Genomic DNA, 17960 nt, shown 5'->3' with positions numbered 1-17960 from the left:
TGAGGAAAGAGGTGTTATGTCAGAAAAAAAAGGAGGCAGCTCACATTGGGGATGAGCAGTTTATAGCATGCAGTCTGCACTTTTACATACCGACAGAGGCTTTATAGGGCTATGCAATAACCAGCCGAGAGCTTACGTTCACTGCATAACTTCAGAATGAAGTTCTTGCGTTCTTTGGAAAAGCTGAGCCATTATTAGCTATTTTTTTCTGTCACTCATCATATAAAAAAGAAGAAGTCCATCCATAAGGTTCCGAACATAAACAAGCTAAATATGCAATTAAGATGAATAAATAAGCTTCTTGGCATAAATAAAACTGATGACCTTGGTTGTACTTCTCATCAAAGACATTATAGATTAATTATTCAAGCACATTACTTCACTTCAGTTTTAAATGCTACTCATTCGGACAACTTCATGAAATTTGCAAGGATTAAAAGCATGAAATATGAATGGTCAAGCCATCGCTCTCTTCATAATGAATTAGCATACCTTAGAATTGACACGTTCACTCTTGGAAAGACTTGTAAGACTGATGACATACATAGACTCTTGAGTTGACTAAGCAGTGCGTGCCTTCCTGCTATTTGCTCCGTCAAAGTCAGCAAAAGCTCACGGTTAAGTTGATCGAGGCAGGAAGAAAATTCAATGATGGACATCAATTGTTTATAATGGTTTCGGTTCAAAAAGAGGTCAAGAGGGACAAAGTGATTAATGCAGCTCGGCAGACAGCTTGTTCTGTCTGCATAGATTTAATTCTGAAAATATAAACATGATAGACTAAAAAATAAGCAGTTAGAAAACATTAAAGGTCAAACAAACCTGCTGTGAAATAGAAATACAATGACAAAATGATGGAAACACATAAAACCCATGACCCTTTCAGTAAGGGCATTTGGTGGCTGTGTTATGCTGTCAGGAGCATTTCACTGGAATTTTTTGGGCCCACTTGTCTTCTTGAACAGAAGGGCCATTGCAAACCAAGACATGTGTGCTCTGAACAACTATTTCTATCTTCCAGAGCCACATTTTTACCCTGATGAGAAAGTGACCTCTTCAAGACTGACAATGCCTTCATTCACAGGGCATCAGGGGTCACTGATGGTGCTGATGGTTTGATGAGCAACTACGAAGCTACTGCAGTTAGCACAGCTCAGCATGAAGATTAGGTACGGTAAAGAGCTAGCTTGGTTATACTGAAAACTTGTAATGTTTTAAAGCCCAATAATTAGCATAATTGCCATTATAGTGTTAGCATTATATAGTGTGTATACACTTGTTTTGCACTTTATTTGAATATATGTCGTCGTCTCTGGATTGAGCGCTAGCAGTTTAACGTTTTTCTGCTAAGCATCACTTTCATCACTTCAGGACTGACAATGCCCTCATTCATCATGAGCATGAAAATGATCTGAATCAAACACTGTGGTCTTTATAATCCTTACACAAAGGCAAGTTGTTCTGTTTTGTCCCTTTAATTTGTCACCATCTTGTATGTAAAATTCCTTTTAGTGCAACATCTTGTCAGTCACCTCAAAATGAACCCTTGTGGTGCGCCAATGTAACCAGTGACTGACAGTCTGTTAGAAATGTTCTTCATGTTAAGTGAACATTCACAATGATGTTCTTTTTATTGATATGTCAGTTTATAAAGCTGGAAGCTTTCAGGGTCAAAGAAGCAGTTTTTTCTTTTAAAGAGAATACACTTTGAATGTTTTTCCACCTACACTGAATGGGTGTATATAAATCTACTGCAGAAGGCTACTTCACTTTCAAGGCAGCTGAAGGTAATACAGTCATTAAACACTGAGACCATGACGATCATAATCTCGGGGGAAGAAGCCCAGTTTAGGTAATCCCTGCTAAAGAATACAAACAAACAAACAAACAAACAAAAAAAAACCACTAGCAATTAGTGAAATAGGATTCAGCTGCTACATCTATACATTAACTATGAAGCCACTGCAGTTAGCACAGCTTAGCATGAAGATTAGGCACAGCAAAGAGCTAGCTTGGTTATACTGAAAAATAATATTGTTTTAAAGGCCAATAATTAGCATAATTACCATTATGGTGTTAGCATTATATAGTGTTATTTAATCTACAACACTGGTTTTGCACTTTATTTGATATTTGTAGTCATCTTTAGATGGCGCGCTAGCAGTTTAATGTTTTCCTGGTAAGCATCACTTTCAAATAAATATTCTGAACTTTTATTTATTTTTATTTATTATGAGCCTTATTTATTATTGCCCTTGCTGAGTCAACGCAACTGTAGATATGATTTATTGTCTGATCCTCTGTTGTGTTTGCCTGTTTCCAGAAGTGAGTAAGGGTTTGATGGGTTAACAATTCTGTCTGATATCAAGTTTCTTTTATGTCTTGTAACCTTTTGAAATGTGCATGTGTTACCTGTATCTGTATCGAGACATGTAACACTTCTTTGGTAACACTGATGTGGAATTAAATGTAGGTGTCATCTCAACTTTATGTAAGATTAATTAGCAAACTAGAAAAAAACAGCTTAGAAACCCAAAAATTGTACTGTCAAGATTTACTTTAACAATCTTTTTATGGTTATTAAGCAGTCTGTTGTTTCACAGTGCCAGAGAACCTGCAGACTGAGATCGCTGTGTATATTGGAGATGATTACAGTACTTGTGTGGACTCATAATTTCTGAAATCTACAATTTTTGCCACATAGGTGTACAGGTAAACATCTGAAACTTGACATAAAGGAAGAAGAGTGAAAACTGGAAGAGGAACAACAGAACCAAGAAAAACAAGAGATGAAGTAAAACCAGAAGAGGAATGAGCAACAGTATAACTGATGAAATTACGCTTGTTACAGCATTAGGAGGCTGGGAAAGTGGTTTGACCAATTGTGAACCAATGCATCCAATATGAGAGGGTATTTCCTACTTCAGTTTAATTTATTGAATTGGATTTATTCAATTTGTTTGCTGGAATTTGGGCAGCTCAAATTTATGATTTAGATGATTTAATATAAGCTTTTTGGTCAGTGTGGTGACGTTTGCAAAGGTAGTCTCTAAGCAGTCAGAAAAACATGTAAGTCATATTCTAAATTAGCAACATCGTGTGAAGTAAAGATGATAAACTAAGAACGAGACATCGAAATCAAAATTGCTGATGCATACCTTAGCATTTTTAAGTGTGCATACTGAGTGCAGGTTTCATGTATTTTCTATACACATCAGTTGGTGTGTGTGATGAGAGCCGCAATGAATACTGTGGGGGAAGAGGAAGGCAGAAACCTTAGGGCTGTTACACACTGTGTTGAAAAAGAAGATGCAAAGAAAAGATGACACAGAGTATGCACCACACAAGGAGACACAGCTGAGAGTTAACATCTATAAGAAACTTTAAATCAAGAATTTGCAAGTACATGCTGTAGGTGTTAGTTTTGTCTCTGCTTTGCCGTCAGCTCAGAGAAGTATCGACAACAACAGCTCATTATGTGTATCCCTGCTGCTCTTTTACCTCGTGTTTTTATTTTTGAAAATCTCAAAAAAGGATAGCACGGAGGTATAATTTTCACCAGACTGAAATGCTGCGGGTGATGTGTATTAAGGAATATTGAAGTAACTTTGATCAAGATACAGTACATCTCTATTAGAGTGTGTCGTTCGCCATTTAATTGGTTAAAACCCGACAAGTTTAACTCCCCGCATTTACTCAGGTATGTATGCAAATGAAGCTGTGGCCGATGAGAGGCCCGTGCACCCCAACAGCTCCAGGCTATGACTCGTTGGCTGTGAATTCTACAGTTATTCGCTAACGTCAATTCACTCAGGGAAGGCAATGCCTCATAATGTTGGTTCACTGTCAGGTTGAATGTTATCCAACAGCTGGTTTCCCAGTACCGATATACTGACAGAAAAATGCATGTATTCTCTTTGAACCATGCCTTTCTAAAAGTTTCCATTTAAATGCCAGCACAAATAAATCAAACTATTTTAAAATATTCTGTCTGTCTTTTTTTTGTTTTTATACATATTAATTCTAAATCGAAAATGACATTTCAGTGTCACTGGTGGCAACGCCTTATTTAATACCCCCTCCTTTGGTCCACGGTTCTTTACAGTATTGCTTCAGTTCATTAAGGTTTGGGTATTTTCATTTATGGACACATTTCAATCAGGTTTACTAAATTAAATAACGCACACTACAACATTACAAAATAGCTCTAATAAATACAAATAGCTCTAACTGTGAATATCCCAGTATATTAAACAAAATTACATATCTCTGGTTGACATTGAGGTGCATACTGCCGTACTGTACTTTGTTATTTTCTCTGTAAAGGATGTGCAGATAGTAATGTTGTGCAACTATTGCATTGTGTACGTGTGCGTTAGATGGAGGAGTTGTCCAGGAATGATTTCCTGTGTCATTCAATGTTGCATTTAGGTAATCTCAGTCTATCACAGAGCATCCTCCTATGACTGGACAGCACGTTATGGAGTGGATAGGAAGTTTTGTCCAGCATTGTCCTTATCTTGGACAACAAGGCGCCCAGGTCCTATGGCTTGATAGGCTGTCTTTGTTTTTCATTAAAACATGGAACACATGTGTACTATGCCCAAACACCTCGATTTTGGTCTCCTCTGTCCAAAGGACATTGTTCCAGAAGTTTTGTGGTTTGTTGAGATGCAATTCTGAAAACCTAAGATGTGTTGCCATGTTCATTTTAGAGACAAGGGGCTTTCTCCTGGAAACCCTCCCAAAAAGCTACACATGCTTTGTCTTTATCTAATTGTACTGCTGTGAACTTTAACATTTAACATGCTAACTGAGGCCTGTTGCTCCTGGGTTTTTTGCAATGTCTCTATGCACTGCAGTCTGACCTTGAGGCCAGTTTTCTGTGACATTCATTCCTGAGAAGTTATATGACATTTTGTTAAAACATGCTTGAACGGCTGAATCCAGACTAGCAAACTTCAAAAACGTGTAGATTATATCCACAATAGAGTGCATGCTGTATCTACTCAATAAACAATAAATCTAATTTTGTGTTAATGCACAATTGCATTAAAACTATTTTACTAAATATGGTTAAAACACTGACAGACAATATAAATATATTTTTGGGATAAATTCGACTTTTGATTCCACCCTGTAAAATTGTTGATGAATTACAGTTTTTTCATAGACTTCATACAATTTCTCCACCATGAAGTACAAAACTAATTGATGAGAAAAATGCTTTTTGGCTTCACTTTAAGCCAGCAAAGTGCTGATTGTGGACATTTCTTTAATTTTCCTCTGTCATTAGTAAGACACATAATTTTTTGATAAACTGCATTCAAGCACAGGACCTTACCTTAATCATCTGATTAACATCAGCTGTTTTATTCACGCTTCACAATCACTGTGTCATTCACAGCTGACACCCAACACTCAGTTATATTGATTCAGGTATAGGTATTATAATCTGACAGCACAAATGGATCCCTTACATGCCAACAGCTCTTAATGTATTACCTCCTCCCACCACCCCAACGTTGTAGTTTCATTCAGTTTTAGCCTGAACGGAACATTTAAGAAGTGCTTATAAAGCCAAATCTTCTCTGCTGCTTTGGTTCCGTCAAAGAGCATCGCCTCCCTCCAAATCTTTCAGTTTAACTCTTAGCTTTTGTGTCTGATTAAACCTTCATGTAGCAAACCAGTTCTTTACTGGTATTAATAATTTTATGAGCACTGCATTCAGACTGTACTGGGGATATCCAGTACACAACCACAAAGGCTGAAAGCCCGTTGATTCATACAACTGTGATCAGTGACCAGAACAGGTACTTGCAGGCATCCAACTTAGCAACATATAATGCCCACTTGTGGACACACATTCAGCAATCCAAAGGCTTGGCTAGACTCAGTAAGTATTGCACACCTGGTTGAACCCAAAATATGAAACATTATCACGATATTACTTCTGGGTAGTTGCAGTAGGTATTAAACAAAGACAGAGCCCGTTTAGAGGAAAGGAAGAACATACATCTTTATCAGCGTCCACTTACAAAAGGTTATCTTCCCTATTGCTCAAATGTTACCTGATAAATGTCCTGGTAACTCTCAATATTTTCACTGCGGGTGGCACATTTGTCATCGTTGAGGTGGCGGGCAGAGTAGGGCACAGATGGGAACTACTCCTACACACTGGCGTTGACATATGAGCAGCGGGTCGGACCAGACAAGCACGTGTTTGATTGATAACCCCTCGTGCGTACATCTTAACTACCGAGAGGCTGAACTCATGTGCAACGCTGGAATGTAATGAACTACAAGAAGCTTCATAGGTAAAGTTATACAAAAAGTAAGATTACCCCGCAGTACTTGGGTAAAACTGTTGCAACGGCAACCACTCTCTCTGCCAACTTTAAATCATACCTCCAAGCTGGTATATGAAGCCTTTTGCGCTTACACGCGGGGGGATAACTCAATGAAACAGCATTGTGTGATGTAGCAGATAACACATTCCTGATTTGTGATTGGTGGTAGAGTATCAGCTACTTGGAGGTAGTATGCCCACTTTAAAATCAACTTGTCAAATGTGACAAGGAAGATCCATTAATTAGTACATATTGTCATTCCCTGAAAATAGATGTATTCAGACAACTCGTACCTATACTGATCTGCACATTCATCACGACCCATCTAAATCTATTCTTTGTTGTATGCTTTTTTTTTTTTATTGCCGTTTTGGAACCCTTCCACAGGCTGCACTGTACACTTGTCATGTGTGCATTCAAATTTATTAAAAACCTGTAAGATAGAACAGTAGGTGTATGTGAAGGGTACATCCGTGTGCTTTCAGAAAGAAAAACACCACCACGGGTTTACGGGAGGCTCGCATGTTACCGTGTGTGGGCAAGCTGAGAAGAACGGCTCGAGCGAATACAAGAAAAGATACAATGCAACCCTTGTATGGATCTGACGCATTGTAAAAAGGTGTCCCTCGGCTGCTCTGTATCTACTTTTAAAGCGCTCCAAGTTGGGGAAAGCTTAACATAAGGACAATCTTCTCGCATCATCATATTAACGTTTTCTCTTCTTTTGATGCCTAAATATCAGCGACATCACAAACTTTACTTTGTGATTGACGTGAGCCAAAGCACACTTCCAGTATTGCTCATACCTAGAGGACAAAAAACAATTTTATTTCCAAATCTTTAGATATGATGGCTGCTGAGGGGAGAAGTTCACCCTCCAAGGTTTACTCTCTATAATCACACAGATGGAGCCAGCCAGGGATTGTAAAGGTAAGCTAACCCAGTCCCAGCAATTTTTCCACACACAGCAGTCTGTTTGGTTTGTTTGCTGTCTCTTCAGGACTGTGGGTTTTTTTTTCCCCCCACTGTTTTGACAGCCTACCATCTGCTTCAGAGCCAATCTCGATCTCATATACCTTCCCCAGTCTGTATTTACTCGGCTGACAGGACTTCAAGTTTGGGACTAAAGATAATCAGTAATGATAGTTTGACTGAAGTGTACGCGCAAATGCTGACACGTGTTTGAGGCGATGATTGGAATAAACCACGACAAAAATAATTTTAATAAAATATTGTATTTAATGGCAGAAAGGAAGAAAACATGCTCTGATGACCTCCACCTGAAATTCAGTCAAAAAGGGCAGAAATCAATGAAGAAGTTTACGATTCAAAAATAGCTTATGGTTACAAAGTCAGTGCTAAAAAAAGACATAAGATACAATAGGCTAGAAAAAGAAAAGAAACCAAAAAAAGCTATACTATAATAATATATTTGTGCTACAATATCTGCAGTTAAACCGCTCCCCCCTCATTTTTTTCCCCAAAGGATATGACACAATAAGGATACAAATGGTTCTGCTGGGCCACAATATCAAGCCTTGGTATCTTGAATAGATAAAGTGTAAACATAATTGTGAAGCGAAAACACCATTGCAATAAACATAAGGCTTGTTCTATATATGCACAGTGGCATCATGAGAAAAGGCAAATCATTTCCATATTATCATTTCATCACCATATCATCGCTCACCTGCTGACTTCACCTCTGTTTTGGCCCTCTTTTGGTAGCTGTGTTGTCTTGTTTCGGTCTTGCAGATCGAGCAAATTGCTGAGAATTGTGGAGTTAAGGTCTGGGGCAGCAAATTTTTTCAATTCTATGTACTACTGCAATCTATAATTCATTAATTATCTCACAGCCATGGAGTGTCATTTATTTCTGAACTTGCACAGAGCAGCTTTAGGCCACATCGGCCTTCTTCCTTGTGACACTCACTGCCTCATGAATTTAATCTGAGTAAAGGTCTCAGCTATTTGTTCATAAATGCCAGAAGACTTCTGGCCAAAATTGACCTTATAAGAGTTTGGGTCTCTTGGTTTCCTGAGGTTGCCTCACTTACTCAGTGACATAACCATAATCATAATCATACAGACTGATAAACAGTTCACCTCACGTAGCAGGTTAAATAAAGAGAAGAGATCCAAATGTGTGGAAGACTGTGACCGGAGTGTTTTTGCTAACAAACCTCAGACTAAAACATATGAGGATTTTATGCCGGGTTTTCTTCAAGCTTACTAATTTTTGCAGCTCTTGGTAAGTGCCATACTGCAGTCTCAGGCAAACTGAAAAAAATCATGACAGGGAATTCAAACTGGGACTGGCTGTCCTCTGCCTAAAGATATCTGTACCTGAATGAACCTCTGTTTGCTTTCTGATACTGTGAACAGACTAGAAAAATATCACATTTAAGCTATGAGTACATGCTTATTTCATTTTACAACAAACGTACGCAAACAAGCCAATCCAGGAAACATTTCTCAGAATAAAGGACTAATTATACAATAATAATTGTAGCGTATAACTTAATATCCAGAGCAAAATGTGGAATTAAAAATCTTAACATTTTTACAGTAGCAGTAATTATAGAAATAATTTTTGGGAAAACTTTATTTTTTGCTCAGAGTTGGATGAGAACGTTGACACCAAGCTTATCAGTGTAGCCAGCAGCCACTGTGAATGGTGCAATAGCAAGTGGCACAGCTGTTTGTTATTACCTGGTTGGCCCTTGCTTTATGCTAAGCTAATCTTACTGGCAGCCTCCATCAAATTAGTTTTTAATCAAACAGACTTGAAAAGGCACAGCATTACACACAAGAGGAACCAATAAATGCAATGTCAAAGAGTCAAGCAGCTGAGATTGACACAGAGATCAGAAATGAAGGTGAAAGGTAACAAAGTTAACATGTCAACTTCAGGTCAGCCTGCCAAGTGAGCTTCTCCCAACACTGCTGTTGCTGCTTGGACTGCTCCATCAACTGAGAAGACTTCTTTTAATCTTTTATTGCATTATATTCAGATTTTAATTTATTTAGATTGAATTTTTTTAAATTTCCTATTTATTTAGCTCCCACTGAATGTTTTTTTTTTAAGTTTTCTGAGCTACTTTGTATTTGGATATGTAGCAAGGTCAGTTCTCCTGCTTTGGAATAACGTCCAAACTTTTGGAATAAATAAAGTGCATCCTCATACTGATATCTTCTGACATATATTTTAAAAAATAAATAAATAAATAAATACCGACAACCAAAAAAAGACCATCCCACATTTTACTAATCACATAGTGGCTAAAATATTATAAATATAAATAAAACTGAATTGATACTGAGAGACAAATTTTATCCTCTTTTTTTTATTTTTCCTGCAACACAGCTGAATGCAGGACAACACCTGAAGTAAATTATGCTGCAGACATCTCTGTTCACTCTTTGAGCTGAAAGACTAATATGCTGTCGACAAGCTAATTGGGTGCAGGATGCACATTAAAACACTATCAAAGTCAATAGCCTTGTTCCATTAAACAAGTTCAAATATTGATGCATGGTTATCTCTGGAAAGAGGAAGAAAAACAGGTGGTGGTTCAGAGCTGCCAGATATTAGACCATATCCTCCTGAAGGTACCGAGGACCAAAGCCAAAAGCACATCTGTGAAAGCAAGTGCCCACTTGATAAATCATCTCTCAACTACCCCTTGATGTCTGTACCATTTTCTGCACGTTCCCTTACATGTCATAGCCACTTAGATCACTTCCTTCTGTTTACCATGTTTTTACCTGCACTGTATTGTTACGCTAAATAATGCACACTAATGGTTACGTTTTTAAATCCAAACAAATATCAGTGCAACCTGAATTCACACGTTGTCTTTGTTTCATCTGACAGAAAGGATACAACAACCAGAGGTTTGTCATAAAGTACGTAGCCGTTGGTTTCCTGCAGGGCTTTCTCTGCACTCTGCACACTGGGGAGTCCGACGAAGGCCTGCCCTTTCATCCGCCCCTCCTTCATTAACACAATGTCAAACCTATGGAACAGGAATAAAGACACATCATTATCATTCAAAGCTTGTGGCCTGGTCGACTCAACGTTAAGCTCTGGCTTTTCAGCGTTACAAAAGGAAAATGTTATCTGCTCCTGCGAGCTCATAAAACAGCGGCTGTCGGTCATGCGTTAGTGAGACCCAGCAACCTGCAGGTTTTTATTCCAATTAATTGATTCAACTGAGTCGATATTTAGCTGGTAGAATAATTGAAAATCTGTATTAAAGTGCAGTCTACTACCAAAACATTAGGCATGTAACTACACTGAACACAACATGTCTATCCAGCACACAGTGAAACCTGAAACACTGAATCTCTCTTCTTCATTTCTAATCATTTGGCAACATCAGGTAAGCAGATGGACAGAAAAAGGTAGCTGACTAAATCATTATTTTAAGGTTGACTTCATCAATATAAGTACATGTTAATGACAAACAGCTGTGTAATCACACACATTAACAATTTAAAACTGTGATGACAAAGAAATTTAGAGACGACAGAAAGCTGTCTTTAATTTTGCTGCTGCACAGCTGACTGTGAGGGAGCAGCTGCAGACAGCTGGTTAAGTTATCAAGTGACAACATTCACTCACGTTCACCTTAGTTCTCTTAGGACCAGCTTTTCTGTGCTACAGTTTATTTGAATTCACTAAAGACAAGCTGTCATTTGCATAAATGATCAATTCCCCAAAAACCTGAGATGCTGTTGAAAATACAATTAAAAACAAAAATCTCCCAATTTTCAAAACCCCCATAATTAACTTAAAACAGGATATTAAAAAATCATATATAATATTTGAAGGTAAAAAATGTACCATTTTAAGAAAAACATTAGCTCATTTTGAATCTCCCCCCATTTATGAACGAGACCCAGAGACACTTGAACTTGACCCAGAGTGGGCACTTCACCCTTTTCTGGAACCATGGCCACAGACTTGGAGGTGCTAATTGTTATTCCCACCACTTTGCACTCAGCTGTGAATGTCTCCAGCGCAAGCGGCAGGTCACCATTTTTGGAAAACATGCACCCTGCATACCCCATATATGCATATATAAAGGTTTTAGAGCAACAGAGCTCTCATACAGACGACATATTTTGCATATTTCAGCAATACGATGCTAAACTGCATCCTGCACAAACATCTTTGTAGATGACTTCAGACCTTTCCCCAACTGAAAACATTTTGCACATCATAAAATTTAAAAAAAACAAAAAAGAAACCATGAAAGCCAACAGGAAAATATGAAAATTCAGGACTGTTGAGCAGCTAGAATTCTAAATCAGACAATAATGGGGCAACATTCCTCTCCCAGCAGACCAACAGCTGGTCTCCTCAGTTCCCAGATGTTTGCAGATTGTTATTAAAGAAGAGTGAATGCGACACCATGTTAAACACGGCCCCACAACAACTTTCTTATACATGTTGCTGCCTTCAAATTCCAAATGACTCATTTTTTTCCCCTTGAAATTGAACATTTTCACAGTTTAAACACTCAAAATGTTTTCACTGTTGCAAAAAAGCTGGTGTTCAGAACTCTTTTTCAAAAGTGTTGAGGTCACTAATTGTTGTAAACGCCAAAGAAAAAAGAAAAAAGCCAAGCAGGTCACTAAAGTGAGAAACTGATTGGCTCGCAGAGTTGCAGTTTCCTTTTTATCACCTGAATCTGTGTTCAGAGTCCGTCCTCAACATAAGCTCGGTTTGATGACTCAGGTGGAATATTCATTTGAAGTAGTGCTGATGCACAAACATAAAAACGTCCCTCATGATCTCTACATCAGTTTAGGTACTTATTAATAACACAAGACAGTGTCAGCATGAATAACTAAAAACTCTCAAGAGAAAGTGACAAATTGCTAGAGTCAAAAAATAGCTCATGAAGAGAAACTTGGGGGGGGGGGGGAGTGAATCACAAGTTGTGTTAATATGAAGTAAAGACATGATAGGGAGGATTGATGTTAACATACATGTTTCTCTCCTCTTCTGACGAGAGGTTAATGTATCTCCCGTAGATGTACTTCAGCTCCTGAAGACAAATAATAAACATTAGCAGCAAAAATGATTAGGATTTTATTTATTTTTTGTGATGCATCATTACAAAATTGAATAAATATTAACCCAAAATGTTGATGACACATTTGCTTCGCACTTAATTGAGTCTCTCTGCGAACTAGAAGGCAACAAAGTAGCTTATTGGATAAATCAGCTCGACACAGCCGGGAGGTTAACGGTGGAGATTAAGGCAGCCTGACCTTCAGGTGAGCCCAGAGACGCCCACACAGAGAACACTTTTGCTGCCACCTTTTTTCTCACCTTCACCAGGGCCGTTACTCACAGCTGTGAGCTACGGCTAAGGAGGCCTGCGAATTCACTGAACAGCTTCCGTATCAAATGTAAGGGAAGAAATATCACCATTTTCCCAGGAAGCATAGCGTCAAACAGTAGTAATGTAAAACAAGACATTTTTAAAGATAACTGATGCTATGGCAATTTAATATATAGGACGATGATCCCAGACTCTCACGAAACAACTCCAGTGAACCAAACAACCGCATAAAAGTGGATCAAAGAGCTAAAATAGGACCTACCTTCTCTTCCACTTGCTTTGCAATGTTCTTCACGTATAGTCTGCAGGTCGGCTCGCCAGGTTCATAATTTTTAAACACAGACATCCTTTTTATCTCTGTTTTAAAAGAGAGAAGGAGGGGGTGCCTTGATGCAAGGTGAATTTCAAAAAAACAGGTACAAAGGATCACAGGGCTGCCTATACCAAAAAATTTAAATAAATTCAAAGTCGTTGCAACTCAATACCATCCGCTCAATGTTTTATTTAAGACAGGATTGAGAAAGAACTAGGCTTAGAAGCTCCATGACTTTAAAGCAATGATTACATGTATGAACTTGTTTTTCAGTGTAATTGGGCATATCGTGTGTTAGCTGGTGTATACGTGCTTCTAAAAACACGGCGTCAGAGAACGTGAGACAAAGTATTGGTTGGATAGCCCAACTATTTAATAAAGGTCTACCTTTCTGTCAAATTTGCTCTCGTGCCAGGGAGAAACAAAACAAGTTGTCTAAAATGGTTTAAATATACATGAAAATGTGCATTTTTCCACATTTAAACCTATGTAAATGGCCAGCAGAGCCAGAGGAATGTCAGTGTTTATTTGGAGGTGTGTTTTCACCTATTCAACTAAACAGCAGGATTTGAAAGCAGCTCTGCCCTGAAGCTGAATTTAAGCTAACCTGCCCTGCAAAGCCGAGTAGACCTGTAAATGATAATTCTGTCTGTGAGTCACTGGATAAATTGTAAATAATTACGATAACGGAATCTTAAAATCACAACCTCATTAGAGAAAATGACTTGTAATCATCATCATCCCTACAACCCTGCTAATGTCAGTAATGTTGATCATTTTTGGCCTTCCTGAGTAATGGAAGTTTCAAAGTTTTATATAACACACACCAACAGCTAGATAGACAAAAGCACTGGGCCACCTACCAGATCAGTCTTTGAGCTGATGTCTTATGAGTCAGCAGAGCGTTGGTGACTTTTAGCCACTATACGCCTCAGCACTCAGCGCCACCGTTCTGTAAATTTATGTGGCTGCCACTTTGTTGCCGACACGCTGTGGTTCCTAACCGCTTCCACTTTGCAATAATACCACTTACAGCTGATTGTAGAGTATCTAGGAAGGAACTGATCGGCGGCAACAAGTATTACAGTCAAGCTACTTTCGACTGCTCGCTTGTCACAAGGGGCTGCCGCAGTGGGAAGCTCTGCATGTTTGATTTGGCAGCTTTACGGCAGACGCTCTTCCCAACGCAACCCACAAAGGGTCTGGAATTACCTTCTGGTGGTAAACTCGGGCTGGAATTGAACCAGTGACCTTTTGCCTGCCAAGCAAACATGTGAACCACTAAAGGTAGACTGCACGGCTAGGTTGTTGATTCTACACAGGGAGAACGATGTTACTTTACTCCCTTATCTCGTCTTAAAATGTTTCAGATTAACAATATGCTGACGCTGAATGCTTTGATATTTTGCACTCAAAAAAAGGTGAATGTAATATTAGACGGTCACAGTCAGTAGAAGCTAATTAGAAGCAGGGTTTTGCAATGCCAAAAGAAAATTCTGTTCCATATTTACCACCAGCTCCTGTTTCTGTGAAGGATTTCTTTCAAGGCAGATTTTCCACAATTTGCACTTCTTTTTTGTTTTAGCCATGATGCCTCTCAGCTAACTGGCAGTTTATGCTAATATGCATTTCAAAGTATCTACTGTTTCTACTCTACTCGCATCTAAACAAAGGAGGGAATCAGAATATATTACAGCTCCTTGAAATGGAAAGCAAGGACTTTTGGAAACTGACACAGCAGCTGATGCACAATAAACTGGACCGACAGAACAACAGTTCCATGAAAAAGTGACTACTGTAATCACATAGCTAACCTAAAACTGCATTTTTGGATCGTTTCTTACTGATTGATTAATCTGGTAAGCATGAAAATTATGTGACTCAGATCCTGTGGCCTTTGCAGTGACTAGATCACACCCTGCATCACACTATGCATTTTATCCTTACAAAGACTTTGAATCGATGACATGCTAATAGCACGAGGTGGCCCAACCCCTTTACTAAGAGACTTTGTTGCCTTTTCTTTTAATCTGTCACATTTCTGTGCGTTACATTTACCATCTCTTGACAGCCGTCCTTTCTCCAGCTCCTTCCTCGAGATGACATCTGAGATGAGATCCTGCTCGTTGTCGCTGCGCTCCTCCTGCTGCTTTGATGCCTGCGTGCTGAAGTAAAGCTTCCCAAAACCTTTAGCCTCTGCTTCCTCCTCATTGCTGCTGGGCTTGATCTCGTTCTGATCCACTTGAATGGACGATGCTAAGGGAGAAAAGTGTAAGCGTGCTAAAACCTGTGTATCACATTGTTACGTTAATTATGCACGTATTTCTCATGTGCCACTAGGTTAGATCTGCTCAGCCGCTTTATGGTATCAAAAACAGGAGGATGACACTCTCCCTCTAGCACAGTTGAGGTTTTCAAAGTGTTTACCAGTAGCAGATGGTGAAATAATCACTTCCAAAATGTTTATCCTCTTCAGTAAACAACACCAGCTCTGGATGGGGATGGGAGGGTGGAAGCAAATCCTCTTGGTCACAATTAGTTTAACATATTGATATTTAAATTTCTCACTGTGGCATCAGTATAATCCGAGTTGGAAATAATGATTTCTTTGTCGGGATTAATACAACAGGGTTTCATACGGCAAAGAAATAATGAAAAAGGTGGAAGGTTAAAGTTGGTGGCGCTGACTACTGGAAGACGAGCAAACATAAGCACATTCAGTCTCTGTGAAATAAAGAACTGTAATCAAAATTCCCTCCTGTTTTGCAAACATGAGTTTGAAAGGCGGTGGAAGGATAACTCTTTTGAGGAGCACATGAATGCACACACACACACACACACACACACACACACACACACACACTCACATGTTGTAGATGGAATTACTAAGAGCAGTGAGCCTCTACAAATCCGAGGAGGGTGGGGGGAGTTGTCACCCACGCAAGGTGTATGTGTGTGTGCACTGGAGCAAGCAGCGTTGGGGAGCTTTTCTGATACACTCTCTGCAGAGAACTAGATCGCTGCTTTCAAAATTATCCTCCTCCTTATCTACCCCCACCTCCCCTTTTCATTTAAATAGCTTGTTTATCGGATCCCACACCTCCACTTCCCCAAAACAAGACTAATCCAAAAAGCCACCTGTCATAGTTTATCTTTCCCCTGCCTTTAGGAAATCTTTTGTGTTTGACTTTGAGATCTATTTTACTTTGCAGGGACTTGCCAGAGAGTGAAGTTGTAGCTAGAGAGCAGGGAGATAAGGCAAACAGGGAACTGCACAGCTGACAAGTAACACAGACTGTGCCCTCAATGACATTTGCTCATACAGATAATGGTTAAACCTTTTTGGTGGCAGTTTCTACCGTGATATACTGCTGTGTAACACTTGGCTGCGACTTCGTCCATGGTGCGGGCTTTAACTTATGTCAATAGGAACATCAAAACACCTCCTGCATCAATGTGATAATAAACATGATGTATAGTAATAACTAAATCCCTACACTGCCTCAGCTGCACAGAAGGACATAAGCAAACCCATCTTTAAACTTTTGCGATATATTTGGAGACTGCAGCATTGGTCTGATTTATCTTAACGGTAACTATAAAAGTAGCTTTTTGCATGTCTTAATACAACTTAGCCTTTGTTTCTCACATGCTAGAGATTTAACAATTTTCCACATCTGTCGCTCAGTACACATGTGGATTTTTTTTTTTTTTATAAATAGAGGGGGAAAAGCAATCTTCGGGTGGGTCATCCACATAAAGAACGTCGGTGGGTTGATCCCTGACTTCTCCAATCCACATGCTGAAATATCCGTGGCCAGGACATGGACAATACGTCCATCAGCATGTGTCAATGACAGAAAGTGCTTGAAAGCTATGTGTGATCATGGTTAACTAGCACAATCAACATTGGAAACTGACTAATTAACATTGCATCATTACATAGTTGTCATGGCTGCCACTTCTCATTTCTTAATGATGTCATATTTTAACACTGCTTATGCTAATTTAAAACACGCGGTAAATGTCTGGAGCTTTTCTACTCTACTTGAACACTCAAAGCACTTTACACAACTTTCATCATTCACTTTTATTCATGCACGTGCTCTCTGTCGAACATGCACACACATTCATTGGTGCACTGGAGAGCAGCTCTGGGTTAGGATCTTGATCAGAGGTATTTGACATGCAGACTGGAAGCAGCCTGGGATCAAAGAATCAACCTTCCGATTAGTAGATGACCTGTCCTACCTCCTTCTACAGTTTCTGCTCTTCACCTTTACCACATTTCTACATCCTCATAAAGTTTATTAGTAACTCACTGAGAGCTCTATAGCTCTGGCAGCAGGTTGGAAGAAGCAAATTATAGAGATCATATTTTATTGTTGGAAGTATTAAATCCACCTTTAGCAAAGGTCTGTATATCCCTCTTTGGAATCGCACGAAAAGTTAAGCAGCGATTAAAAGTAAAAATAAATAAATATCTTGTGATAATTAAGCACAAGCATTTGGATGGTACCTTAAAATGTAAATAAATTAAAAACAGATAATTTACTGTGAAATGATCCTTGTCATTCTGTAATCCTTTAATCATATTATGTTACATTGATCATCGTCTGTGCCTCAAGCTTTCATGTCTTGTGCATAACTAAACACAAACAAATTACGGTCTTGCAAAGCCACCTGTGGTTGATGGACGACTTCTTCTATCTCAATTTCCTTTTCAAACAGTAACTCTGGCTGAACTGTATCTTTCCAGTGTCATCAGTACAACTTAAATAAGTTCAGTCAAGAGAAGGACCAACAATAACTTTGATAACTGGGACAAAAAGTCTCAATTTCATTTTTGTACCTTTTTTGTTACCATTTCTGTGAAACAGTTATTTTTACCCTTCAACAATGGCAGGCTCCTTTATCTCAGCTCTGTTGGTCCTTTTC

The 17960-nt window shown here is 38.9% G+C and overlaps 1 protein-coding gene across 4 annotated transcripts in view; it reads right to left on the bottom strand.

Moving 5' to 3' along the window:
• Positions 1-7569: 7569 nt before the first annotated feature.
• rnpc3 (RNA-binding region (RNP1, RRM) containing 3) overlaps positions 7570-17960 on the bottom strand; it is a 25612-nt gene continuing 15221 nt past the window's right edge. For 3 of the 4 annotated variants that reach the window (XM_013913779.1, XM_013913780.1, XM_005744881.2), the window contains exons 11-16: positions 15081-15278; positions 12972-13066; positions 12351-12409; positions 10237-10369; positions 8041-8118; positions 7570-7895 (exon numbers count right to left, since the gene is read on the bottom strand). In XM_013913779.1, coding sequence (XP_013769233.1) covers positions 8050-8118; positions 10237-10369; positions 12351-12409; positions 12972-13066; positions 15081-15278 — 554 coding nt within the window. In that variant the 3' untranslated portion in view covers positions 7570-7895; positions 8041-8049. The remainder of the gene's footprint in view (positions 7896-8040; positions 8119-10236; positions 10370-12350; positions 12410-12971; positions 13067-15080; positions 15279-17960) is intronic. The other variant, XM_005744882.1, reaches the window with a different exon arrangement.

The sequence above is a fragment of the Pundamilia nyererei genome, unplaced genomic scaffold (genome assembly GCF_000239375.1).
Source record: "Pundamilia nyererei isolate P.nyererei 1_Seehausen unplaced genomic scaffold, PunNye1.0 scaffold00150, whole genome shotgun sequence".
Classification (NCBI taxonomy): Eukaryota; Metazoa; Chordata; class Actinopteri; order Cichliformes; family Cichlidae; genus Pundamilia; species Pundamilia nyererei.
Note: the sequence above shows the minus strand (reverse complement) of the source record. Positions and strands in the feature narration are given on the sequence as shown.